Source organism: Colius striatus, chromosome 2 (assembly GCF_028858725.1).
Source record: "Colius striatus isolate bColStr4 chromosome 2, bColStr4.1.hap1, whole genome shotgun sequence".
Taxonomy (NCBI): Eukaryota; Metazoa; Chordata; class Aves; order Coliiformes; family Coliidae; genus Colius; species Colius striatus.
This window is the reverse complement of record NC_084760.1, coordinates 77424836-77437283: the sequence shown is the minus strand read 5'-3', so window position 1 is coordinate 77437283 and position 12448 is coordinate 77424836. Positions and strand designations below refer to the sequence as shown.

Here is a 12448-nt window from a genome sequence, read left to right as displayed (position 1 = left end):
CATAAAAACCCCTACTTTCTGTGTTTTGAAGCATTCAGTAGAGGGAGCAACTCCTGACCACTCTGTAGCATACTACCCCTAACCAGACTCTACGTTTCAAGCATTTCATAGCATAGTTATTTCAGATTTTTGAAAGCATCCATTCTTACCAGAGCACTTTGTCTGCTGATCATTAAGTTTGTATCCCTCGTAGCAGATGCAAGTGTATCCTACAGGCAAATTAACACAGTGTCCTGCTCCACAGATATCAGGATTAACTGTACATTCATTGATTTCTAAACAATTAATAATAAAAAAGTATTACACTCTCCCACATAGTTCAGAAAGTGCACAACAGTCTGTAATCAAAGCAGGAAGATCAGGCCTAAAAACAACTGTAAATCAAGATTTTAAGCACCGAGCTAAACCCTTACAGTAGTTTTAGTAATTCTCAAAGTTTATGTATTACTGCAAAAAAAAATGATGACTGTATTGAGTTGGAATTTAAGCTAAAGTTATGCAGCAGTATGAAATTGTAATTCCTGAAGAAGTTATCATCTGTGAAAAAGTTATACAGACTATTTAGAAACAGGCTGTATTGAAATTTTAATTAAATCTTTATGCACAGAATTAAGGCAATGTAAAACCTCATCTCTAACTGCATTCAGTTTTAAAAATCCAGTTTAGGATTTTGTTCTATAAATTTTACTTCACTAGTATTTTACTAGCTCTTAAGTATCTGAACAACACATGGAATTGTATCTGAGCAACAGATTGATCTATTTGTTTAGAGCATGCAACAATTTCTAGTTCCACTCCTTTTCCTGAAGAAATAAAAAAACAGGAGAACATAGAAAACGATCACTTTTTTTTTCCTAATTGATGTGAGTTCCTAGCAGGGTAATTTCCTGCCCCTGTAAGGAAGCAGGGAGCTGGCTGGCAGAAGGGGCACAGTCACAGCAGAGCTGACTTCCAAATTATGGTTTGAAAATTACCATTAGCAGGACTTTCATATGGGACTGACAAACAGTAACTACGTGTAATTGAAGGAGGCGGCTGAATGCTTACAGAAGGACAGGATACCTCCTCTACTCTTACAGTAGATTCAGGAGAATTTAACTGCAGATTAAACTGCTTAAAACAATTGGGAGATTTAAACCCTGTGCATGCTGTGTGCACCTCAAAAATCCATTCCTGCATGGAGGAAAACCATATTTGAAGAGTTAAACTGTAATAGAAGTCTGTCCAATTTCTCTCGGTGAATGCAACCAGAGAAACCTCTTGGTAGATCTAAACATCTCTACCATATACAATACCACATCTTAAAAGTATTTACTGGAATTTTATAATTACTTCAAAGCCTATGTTAAATCTGAAAGACTAGCCAATGTGACATGCTCTCATATTTTCAAACTTTTTGTTTTCAAATTTACAGCAAGTGACATTTTTGTGCCTTTTGGACACAGCCGTAACCTAGAAAATTTTCAGCTATGATAGGAGTGTTATTTGCATTCCTATTATTTTTACTTCTTGACACAAGAACATTGAAAAGGTAACTTTAATATATCAAAAAACAAAGAAGCAGAAATATCAAAAGAGGTGTCATCTGCTTTTTCCAGAACATGCTGATCTATGTCCCACAAAGTCTATATCTCTTAAAGAACATGATCACGTATACCTCATGAACACATGTGCAGACTATCTAAAGACCTGACTTGCATCCAAGAAGTCTTCAGTTCTGAACTCCTCTTGGTAGACCACAAAATTTGAGGTGGAATTATTAATTTATCCTTCTATGATTTATTTGTGGGCACAATAATGGCAGGTACATCCTGAGAGGGCCCACTCTTGGCTCTATTGAGAGTATCCTCATTGTTGTGCTGTTCTGTACTTTATATCTCTCCCCAGAGTATTCCTTTTTGTTCTACATCTACATTGTCTTTACTGTTATAATTCAGAAGCAGCATGGAACAAGTTATAGTGTCAGCAACTCAGTCATTTCTTCATTTATTTTAGTTCTAAAAAGAAAGTACAATACCTGTAACTTGAGTAGGTGCGATTACTTGACTTGCACTCGAAGTAGAGACTTCAGGAGCAACTTCAACAGGCAGAGGAGGAGATGTTTTCTCAATCACTACTGTGTGACATGGAACGGAAATCAATCACATTCAAAAAAAACCCCTTAAAGCATTCAAAAAAACCCCCATTTAACGAATTCACTCATAATACTGAATGAGCCAGATGCTGTGAAGGAGCTTTTCATTAGTTTATTCTGCTTAAATCTGGAGTAGAAAAAATATTATAATTAGGTTCTCCATCATTCTACTGCTTGTGAAAAAAAATGAGGTGCTAAAGAAAGCTAGCACAACAGTAAAACTTTCACAAGGAAAGTTATGTATGTCTACAAAGAGGCACCTAAGCAAAGTTTCTTTCTGAAAGGGAATAAGGCCTCAAGTCTGCTGATATGAGACTTCTCATGTACATAATCCAGCACATCACTTCTGTCTAAAACATATCTTTGTTTGCCTCCTAACAGGTCAGTCAGTCAATGCCAACCTCTCAACTCCTCCCACTTCAGTGTCACAATTTTATTTTTTCCTCCACATTCTGCTCATGGAATAATTGCTTGTGAAGCCACAACCAATTTTTGATTAGCCTTTATTACAATTGCTACCTTCCCACTCTGTGAAGCATTGTCTTTCAGTATGTGAGTGCTTACAAGTCAAAACAAGTTACCTGGAAACTGTGGATGAAGGTTAATTGTTGAAATTCCAGGAGAAAGCTGAGGCTGCCCAGGCTCTAGATCAGGCTGCTTATCTTGATCAAGGGAAGCTAATTCCTAAAAAGATGATAAAAAATTTACATTCTGAAAAACTTCACTTAATTCAGCTATCGTAACAATCCACAAACGCTGGCTTGAGAAACTGTTAATGCTCTCACATGAGTGGCTTTTGACAGCAGATCATCAATTAACACCAACTTAAGCCTGAAAGAACATGGAATATCATGCTTATACAATGGCATACAACTTAACATTGATTTTATTTGAAGCAGTCATTTCACCTAGCTTCTGACTGGACCTTTGGCTTTGTCCCTTCATAATTCTCCCATGCTCTGATCTTTAAGTGCTTACAAATAGTATTTAATTGCAGATCAGCATCACACAAAAGTATATAATCACATATGTGTCTAAGTCTTTGACCACTGTGAAAGGTTCTCTCTTAGCTATTGCATAGACCACCTTATTTTGACAAAAGTTTTAGAGGCTTGTAATACTTTAAGAAAATGAAAAGAAGTATAGCTGCAATTACTCCTAATTAATCCCATTATCTTCAGCATAGAGAACCTGGAACCTCCAGATCAGAGACTTAATATGCATCTGCTTCTCTCCACTGAATACAGATCAATGCTACAATACCTAGGAAACTAACTTCAGCATTAACACAAGTCTCTCAAGCAGGTATCACAAACACTTCTTGTAGCTTCATACTGTTTCTGTCCCATTCATTTTCTCTAGCTGTCACCATCTGTGGCTCTCCCTCATGCTGTCCGCATTTTGCAATATTCTCTTTTAAAATACAGGTTCCAGAATGGGATAAAACAATGTAGTACTAGATCCTCCACCAATGCCCTAAAGATGCCTCAAAGTAATCTCTTTCTTGTACCTCACTACCTGCCTGTTGTTGTACACAGTAATAAGAATGTGCTCTTTTTGTTTAGGGTTTGCACTGTCAGTCTGCTGTGAGTCATTTCTTCCTCATAAACCATAAATCCTTTTCATAGTTACTGTTCACATCTCATACACATGGTCTGCATTCTAATTTCCAGACAAATCACATCAAGTTTTTACCTGATCAGGGGCTGCAGTTGCCACTAAAATCAGAAAGAAGAAAGAAAATTAGTCTTCACGTAACATTTACTTACACATTCTATTTAAAAATACCAGCACATTTAAAGTGGTTGTTGCTGTCACAGAAATGTTTCAGGCTCTAACTTGAAATTGTTTCGGTAACAATTCCAGAATGATGCAAACTTGAAGTGATGTTCCTGATGCAAGTGTAACAACTAACCTGAAACCACAGTAAGATTCTACATGATGTTCAATGCTTTTAATTACTTAGTATTCAGCTGCCCTGTGTGATTCCCAATGGTTTGTTTCCTTAGAAGCATTGGAGAAAATCATAGGTTATTAACTCATTCCTTAAACTTTTACAATTCCTTGCAAGGCATATCAACAACTGTTATTACTTTATAGGGAAATCAATATCATAACTAAGCATTCAAAAAATCTGCATGAATTTATTGGAAAAAAATCAAAATCTGAAATTTGCCTTGTCTTTAGACAGGCAAAATTGATGGTTTTTTTTTTCCCCTCCAAAAAAGTGACTTTTTATGAGGAGGAAGAAATTTGCTATTGCAGTTTGCCTGTTTTGAATTTATCTCTTACTGGTGAAAATCTATTTGTTTCTATTAAAAAAGAATATTTTTCTTTTCACAATCAACATTTTCCACAGGATAGATTTAAATAAAAACCAAAAAAACCCCAAAACTGAATATAAATAATCACTCTTTTTGCTCTAGTTTCTTCAGTATTAGCAGGACTGCTTATCAGAACTAGGAGAACAAGAAATAAAAATCTCAAATATGTACTTCTTGTCTACAGTTAGTTCAGGCTGAGTTTGCTGCAAATATTTTTATAATAGTGCTGCTTTCTGCATTACTTTGCTTCTGCGTTTGTTTTAGACTCAGGACAATTTCACCTGCTATAAGTTCTTAGAGGAGTTTGCTGAAAACAATGTCTGAAAAAAATATCTTAGAGGAGTCAACTAACAGCCCATGAGAGAGGGTCGGATCCAACATAGTCACGTCAATATAGTGCACAGTTGCAGGAGTGAGAGCAAATCACGTGAAAGGGATGCATGTGCACATCATCATAGAAGGAAAATGATGAAAACCCCTTAGCCTCCCCAAATACTACTACACCAAAGCTCAAGTTGAGACCCTTTTTATACATTAGAGATGATAAATACCTTTAAAAGAAGTCTTACAACAACTGTTTACCATTTCTGAGCATAAAATTTAATAATATTAAAGCAGTTTCTCTCTCTCCATGGTGTTTTCAGTACCTGGTAGGAGCTATACATAAAATTTCAGAAGTGCCTCATGTAACATAATAAGCTCCATGACATGGGACACTGCTCTGGGAAGTGACATCTCTTTGTCCTGCACTGTATAAAGCATCTCCACAAAGAAACATACCACTGAAATATAGAAAGACTAAATTTTTCCACTCTTACCTTCTTGCACAGCCATGTCGGTCTCACTTTTCTGTGAGAAGGTCAGTGCCTCCACTGGCTCTTCCTTTGCTGGGAGAGGTGGAGGAGAAGTACCTTTAGCAACAGGTTGAGTAATCGGGGTCTTGCCAATGACAGGTGGCTGTACTCTAACTGCAGGGTGATGATATAGCTTGTTTCTGTGAGGGCCAGAAACCGTATAACCCATTCCACCAGGGCAGATTTCCTTAAAAGCAGCTAGATTTGGGATGGGAAAATATTCCTTTTAGGAGTCTAAAAGTGCAATATGTTGACATAGTGGAAAATATAATGACTACCACTACTAAATTTAATCTCATATTGTATATACATTTTTTTTAAAACCCCCTACTTTAAGACAGGTTATGTATTGCATGCTAATATGACTGAGCATTCTCTCAAAAGCATGTTCTGGTTATTACTCCCAGGAAGTTTCCACTCCATTTTTCTTCAGTTATATTTAAAGCTATTGCTATATCAAGATAATTATTTATATTGATCCTCTTCATTACGAATTTAAATATACCAATTGTCATCATCTGCATTGCATAAGGAATGAAGATCACTATTTCTAACACTCTCTTTTTTGCAGAAACTGAAGGACAAAAGCTCACCACCCCTGTACAAGAGGAACAGAAGAAAATCAACCAGTAACAACATTAATTCACATGATCCTATTTGGCTACATCAGAGATCTCATTCCAGCTCTGATCCAAATTCCACTGAATTTAGCAAGTTTTTCCACCGACCTCAGTGGGCTGGATGAAAACAGGATGGGGATCATAAAAAGCCAAATCACCAATAGAAGAGAAGGGAAATAATCTAATTTATAAAGCTGATAGAGAAAAAGGTAATAAAACTCAAGCAGCAGCACCTGCTCTGATCTCTGCAGCTGCTCTACACGAGTATCAGGTTTTATGGTCCTAGTGGAAGACTAGAATGAAAAAGGAATACAGGTCAGCCTTCCTCTTCACCAGAGATCAATAGCTACGCTCCTGTTGGGGACAGGGAGACCTTCAGGAGTCTTAAGTGGAGAAGTGCTTCCTTGTCCTCATTGCTCTAGGTAAAACTGTGCTGTGATGAAACACCAAAGATCTACTCTCCCACATGCCTGATGCGATTTCTTACAGCTTCTTAAGAGATGTGCAGAGTGGGGCAATTGGCAAGTTCACAAATCCTGCTTTGAACATATCAGAGGTATAAAATGAATTAGCATCCAAAATAAAACCACAAAATACTAGCTATGGGTACTCCCCAGATGAATTCTTTAGGTTATATATTAAATTGCAGCATGTATTGATTGCATACTGTGTTCTCATGATGTCTTTGTAATAGAAAAGAGAAAGAATCAAACTGATTAAATTGAATGATTCAGAATGATGAAATAATTTTTGTTGGGAAATACTAATACCACAACTTGCCACACCACCACTCAACTGAGGGTAGGAATTCTGGTCAAAGGAGGAAATTTGATGCCTGTCCTCCCTTCAGATGCATACTCAGGATGTAGGAAGTCTTGTTTTGGGTCATGTTCTCTCAAATGCAGAATAGAAACGTGAGCCTTACTCTACCACAGCTCTAATAGCACTCTAAACACCTGAGTACATGAAGCTGGCCTCAGTCTCTCTCAAAATAGAGCTGGTCTATTTTGTATAAATACTTAAAAGCTATCAGATAGTAAGATCACGATGTTTTAATTCAATGACTTTTAAATTAATATGGGATGCTGTAGTAAATACATTACCCCATTTTGGAGCATCCCACTTTAACACATTTTTCATAGCAAACTCTGAAAGATTATGAATTTAACCTGTTATAGAAAGGAACATGTTTTTAAGTCATGAAAGTTGTCATGAAATGGGAAAAATGTTTCCCACAGTGCTCATCAGGTTTTTCCACGCATAGATTTTCTTTCTAAAGTCTTTTTTCATTAAGAAAAATCATTAAAATAACCAATTCTGCATAATATTAAACAATGTGGTTTTAATGACTAGAGAGTAGTCAATGGAAAGATGTATTCTCTGTTCCAGAATACACACAACTGGGCATAAAGTCTCATGGCATATTCTCATAGGTGTAAAACATCTGCATTTAAAATGACAGTCATCTGATGAGGATATAGTTTTTTTAAAAAACACAGGAATATGGTAATCTGAGAGTGAAATGGACTTTTAAAATCCTATCCCATGACCCAGCAACCCAATGGTCATGCAGTGGCTTTAAAAATAAATTGAAATGCTAAAAAATGTCGGTCACTTCCACTTCTGTCAGCCCATCTTTAAAAAGAAAGGAATCTGGTGCTCTCATTCTGTCTATGGTGCTAGCTGTGGGTTTCCCCAAGCAGCTATCTAGTTTTGAAAATCTGAATCTTTAGAAAATACTCCAGAGAAGCACACAACCTGTATCAAAACAGTGACACCTTCAGCACTGACTTCAGTAAGAACAGGGGATTACTATTACAAATATCTGTGCTAAAATACTGAGCAGTCTGGACAACATGTATATTACAACCAGCAATGGTGCTCTTAAAGATGAATTTGACCATAATATTTGGACAAAAAACAACAATGCTAAATCCATTTTGACTAAAGACTCCAACTTTGGTCATTTAAGTTTTAAGCAAAATTGGGGAATAGAAGGTTCTCAAAAGCAGCAATCAGTATCTATAATATGTAGTGTAGGACCTTAATCTATGAGCAGCCTAAATGAGGGTGGTGACCAACAAGTTGGTATTTTCCAAGTCCGTATTATATTTAAAAAACAGCAGGATTCCAAGTGAACACAGCGGTCCCTATCAAGCAAGGAATTGTTTAAGTGAAAGGTAGCATGAAATGTTTTACTACCAGCATTCAGAAGGCAACATCATAGTAGCACATTCCTCAAAATGGGTGGTAAATACATGAAGGAAGGTTAGAAAGCAGAGATATGCCCACATATATTCCACTAACTGTAATGTAAACTATAATACATGCAGTTCTGCAACTTAATTCTCAAAAGCTGCCATCCTTTCACTGGTGCCCTCAACAACTGAAGAGTATTAATTAGATTTTGGGTTCATTTGCCCGCATCTACAGTCAGAGTATAATGTACAAATAAATTTATCTTATGTGATGGAGAATCAAAGCTCAACGACATATTCTGTGACGGAAATAATGTTATGCAATCGATTCTATCAAATATATCAAACGTGAATAGAGCAAACGTGTGTTTTAATCACAAATCCCTATGTGATTATTCTACTATCACATAGAGAACTGTCCTAAATTACCGATGGACACATCTTGTTTAAAATCAATTCCTGGATATTTTTTGTTTTTAAACATGCATAACAAATATAGGATGGGGGCAAGAGCTTGTATTTTTAATAGGCAGTTCTTACCTGTTCCTGGAAGTGGACACTTCTCACAGTGTGGGCCCCAGGCTTTGCCAACACTGCAACAGCAAAGCTGCTTGCTGAGCTGAATAGAAAGAGGATGCATACATTGCTTTCCTGCACTAACAAACCGGTAGCAGGGTCCTTTCTCTTCAGCAACTACAGGATTATCAGCTGCAATGAAAGTGGAAGAGAGGATGGGACTGTTCACATTAAAAGTACAACAGAGACACACGAATGGATTTATATTACCATTTGCAAAAGTTTTATTTCAAACACCTATCTCAAGCCATAATCACAACGTAAAAGAAAATTCTTATTTTGCATCAAATGCTCCTGAATTTCCACTCATCTTAGACCAATATAAAAGATATTTAATGAAAAAAAAACCCAAACCAGCTGTTGCCATGCTGCCACAATAAAATGTAAGAATCAGATCTCTCTCACTTGTATGCAAGTCCAACTGCTGAAGACTAAGGTAAATCACTGGAAATATACAGTTATGACAAGTTACAGGTGAATTATTCCAGTAGCTATGTAAGTAGGCTATAAAAATAAGACTGCAAATGCATGAAGTATCATACACGACACTTTCTTAAAAGAAGACCCAATTACAAACTTACGTTCTATTATGCTTATTTTTAATGTGGAAGAGCCAAATGCTATAAGGTATGCCTAGTATGAGGTAACAGGAAGCTAAGATTCATCCAGCTTTCTAATTTATGCACCCACATTGAACATAGAGTTAACAGTTCTGGGTAATATGTTCACTTCACTAAAAATATACAAAGACCAGCTGATTTTCAACATGACATGTAAAAGCAAAAATGAAGACCAACTCCTTTTTTATGGTGTTAAACTGAAAAGTGGTAAGAAATTCTTCAAAATGCTGAAAAACTTTTTCAGTAATTGAGTGTCATTAATTAGTAGCATAACTATGCTGAAAAAAATAACCTACCCCTGGCTCTAGACTATATTTTATAAATCTAAAGATAGTTCAGATAAGGAGTTTGGGAAATGAGGTATTTATCACTTGTAAATATTCTTCCTAAACAACTTAAGTGATTCATTTTTTTTCCTATGTCTTCTTTTCTTGCAGAGGTAATTGATCTCAAACCAAGAGCTGACTAACAAAGGAAAATAAGTGCATTCATGCTGTTCATAACTTTTTCTTTCTCCTAATTATTTCTTAATTTTTAATCCTTCTTAATCAGAAGGAAAATGTGCTAAAGATTATCCTGGGATGAATGTTTAGTAATGGAAACTACTCAGGTCAAAGCTGCAGAGGTGGAAGTGAGGAGGGCAGGACACAAAGATGATTTTGGCTGAGGAACTAGGAGAGATTAGAAAAAAAAATTGTGGCAGGAAGAATTCCAGACTAGGTAGAAAGATTGAGTATATAAGGAGGACAAATGTGACCTTGAAGGTTTTCTAACAAGAAAACTAAAAGATGGCAAGGATTCTTGACAGTCACTGGTGGAGACTATGGTTTGCTGGACAAAGAAAAGAAGCATGAGCACCGAGACTGACTAAAGTGAATAAGCTGAGGAGGCAGAGACAGTAAAAAATAGAGGGACAGCTTCGAAAAGTAGAGGCCAGTCTAAATTGCATTTAATGTTCAACTAAGTATCTATTTTGGTACATTAATCAGCACTGTTACTTACGTATGCATCTTGAGAGGGTAGGATCTGGTACAAATCCCATTTTGCAGGTACATCTGTAGCTGCCCATGGTATTCAAGCACTCACCATTTGGGCATACTCCCTGTAACTGACACTCATTGATATCTATGAGAAAAATGAAATGAATCACATACTAAAACATGTATTAATATTCTTCTTTCTTCAGATGTTATCTTTTTAAAAATATGTGCGAGAGAACTGTTACGAGATAACATTGCAACCAACACTTTTTCCCATCCTGACAACATTTGGTTTATAACCTTTCAAACACTGCTGAAAACATAAACCAATTACATTTATATTATACATTACCCTCAACTACTCTAAATTTTAAAAAAGCAAATATATTTTGACTGGCTTATCAATTCCTCTTTTCCTGACTAGATGAATGCTTTCACAGTCAAACACAACTCACAAGAACATTCACAGAAACAAGTTCTTTTATTCAGGATGGAACAGTGCTTGACATACTTAATTAAGTTTATATTACAATTTGTATGTGGTAGTCCTTGAAGGTTTATTGTGCTGGAACACAACAAGGCAAAAATATAATCTCTAGCCTAAAGAGCTTATCTTCTTAATAGCAAGAACATGCTTCAGGAAGCACAGAAGACATGTGACGTGGGGCAAAATCAATGGCATTCATGGGAACACAACTTTGTAATAAGTGATAAGTGCTTTGATAAAGTTTGTTGTTACCTGCATCAGTGATGCTATCTGCATCAACATCCCTCTCAGGGTGTCACTGAACTATTTTCCCATGTCCCAAGCATTGGGACTCAGGCCTTTATCACACTTGGGATTCTATCTACAATTCACTTACTTTAAGAATAGGACCGGTCTGACAATCATCTGGATACCACCTGCAACTAAGTCAGCCAAACTGGGACTTTATTTCAGGAGAGAGAAACAATGTAGCTTGCAGGGATAATCAAAATCTTAAAATAAAAATAAATTTTAAAAATAACCCTCCCAATCTATAATTGTCTGTCTCCTAAATTTTCATATCTCTTCTTTCAGAAAAAGAGAGACAGCACACCAAAACAGACCTACTTTAAAGTGTTTACATGTATCATTTCTAAGCTACGAAAAACTGCTTACCCTGCTGTGTAAACAAGTTTCAAGTGGATGCCTAGATATTCTAATTATCTCCTTGGAAATCAGGTATTAGCAATCATTTTATCTAAAATTTATAATATTTATTACCTTTCCTCTTAGGTTTACAAAATCTTTACCACTTTATTTGACCTTATTGTCCATTGCAGCCTGATTAAACATAATCAATGAGAGTAAGAAGTTGAGTATGTAAAACCTAACACATATGCTGAAATTTGCTTTTGGAAAGCTACAGAAAGAATCTTTCATGTTCTAACCTTCTTCATTTTTTTCTCCACAAGTTTGGCTATCTGTCCCACCACATAGAAGCACATGACTTAAGCTCACAGTACAGCAGACTGCAGTAGCTGCCATGTCAGCTGTGATTTTTTTCCAAATATGCAGTATTGAGCTTACTCCTCAGCTCTTCCAATGCTGTACCTAAATCTTGACACCATGTGCCTGAATTTCACCTCTATGCACTTAACCACACTTGAGAAAGAGCGATAATTTATATCCTAGAACTTTGGATGAAATGTGATGGAAACCACATGAATTACAAAGGATCAGCTCTGCCTCAAAGGAATTTTCAAGTGAAATTCCCAGACTACATGACTTTCTGACCTCAGTCGGGGTGGACTATTTAAAAAGGAGAATTGTATACAAAAAAAGCAAAAAAACCTACTGAAATATTCTCCTACAGCAGTCTACCTTTGACCGATCCAATCTTTGAGCAGTTAAACGTCCCATATAAGCAAAGAAGCACCTTATTTAAGGATTGCACAACTACACAATATTTAGTAAGCTAGACTTGTTTTGACGCATTCAATGGAAAATTTTAGACAATTTCTTCCTTGCTCAGACAGACTAGGTTCTTTCTTTGCCCTGAAATATCAAAATACTCTTTATTCATCTACAGAGTGCCAACTAATCCCAAAAGGAAGATCATCAATGTTTCAATATCATTAATGTTTTGACTGTTGTGAGGAATGAACTTCTATCTGAAT

At 36.2% G+C, this 12448-nt stretch overlaps 1 protein-coding gene across 7 annotated transcripts in view; it reads right to left on the bottom strand.

Moving 5' to 3' along the window:
* LTBP1 (latent transforming growth factor beta binding protein 1) overlaps positions 1-12448 on the bottom strand; it is a 151206-nt gene that overhangs the window by 63669 nt on the left and 75089 nt on the right. For 3 of the 7 annotated variants that reach the window (XM_061991178.1, XM_061991172.1, XM_061991174.1), the window contains 7 exons: positions 10329-10451; positions 8671-8838; positions 5277-5510; positions 3830-3852; positions 2716-2818; positions 2018-2116; positions 150-275 (listed from right to left, as the gene is read on the bottom strand). In XM_061991178.1, coding sequence (XP_061847162.1) covers positions 150-275; positions 2018-2116; positions 2716-2818; positions 3830-3852; positions 5277-5510; positions 8671-8838; positions 10329-10451 — 876 coding nt within the window. The remainder of the gene's footprint in view (positions 1-149; positions 276-2017; positions 2117-2715; positions 2819-3829; positions 3853-5276; positions 5511-8670; positions 8839-10328; positions 10452-12448) is intronic. The other 4 variants (XM_061991179.1, XM_061991176.1, XM_061991173.1 and 1 more) reach the window with 3 other exon arrangements.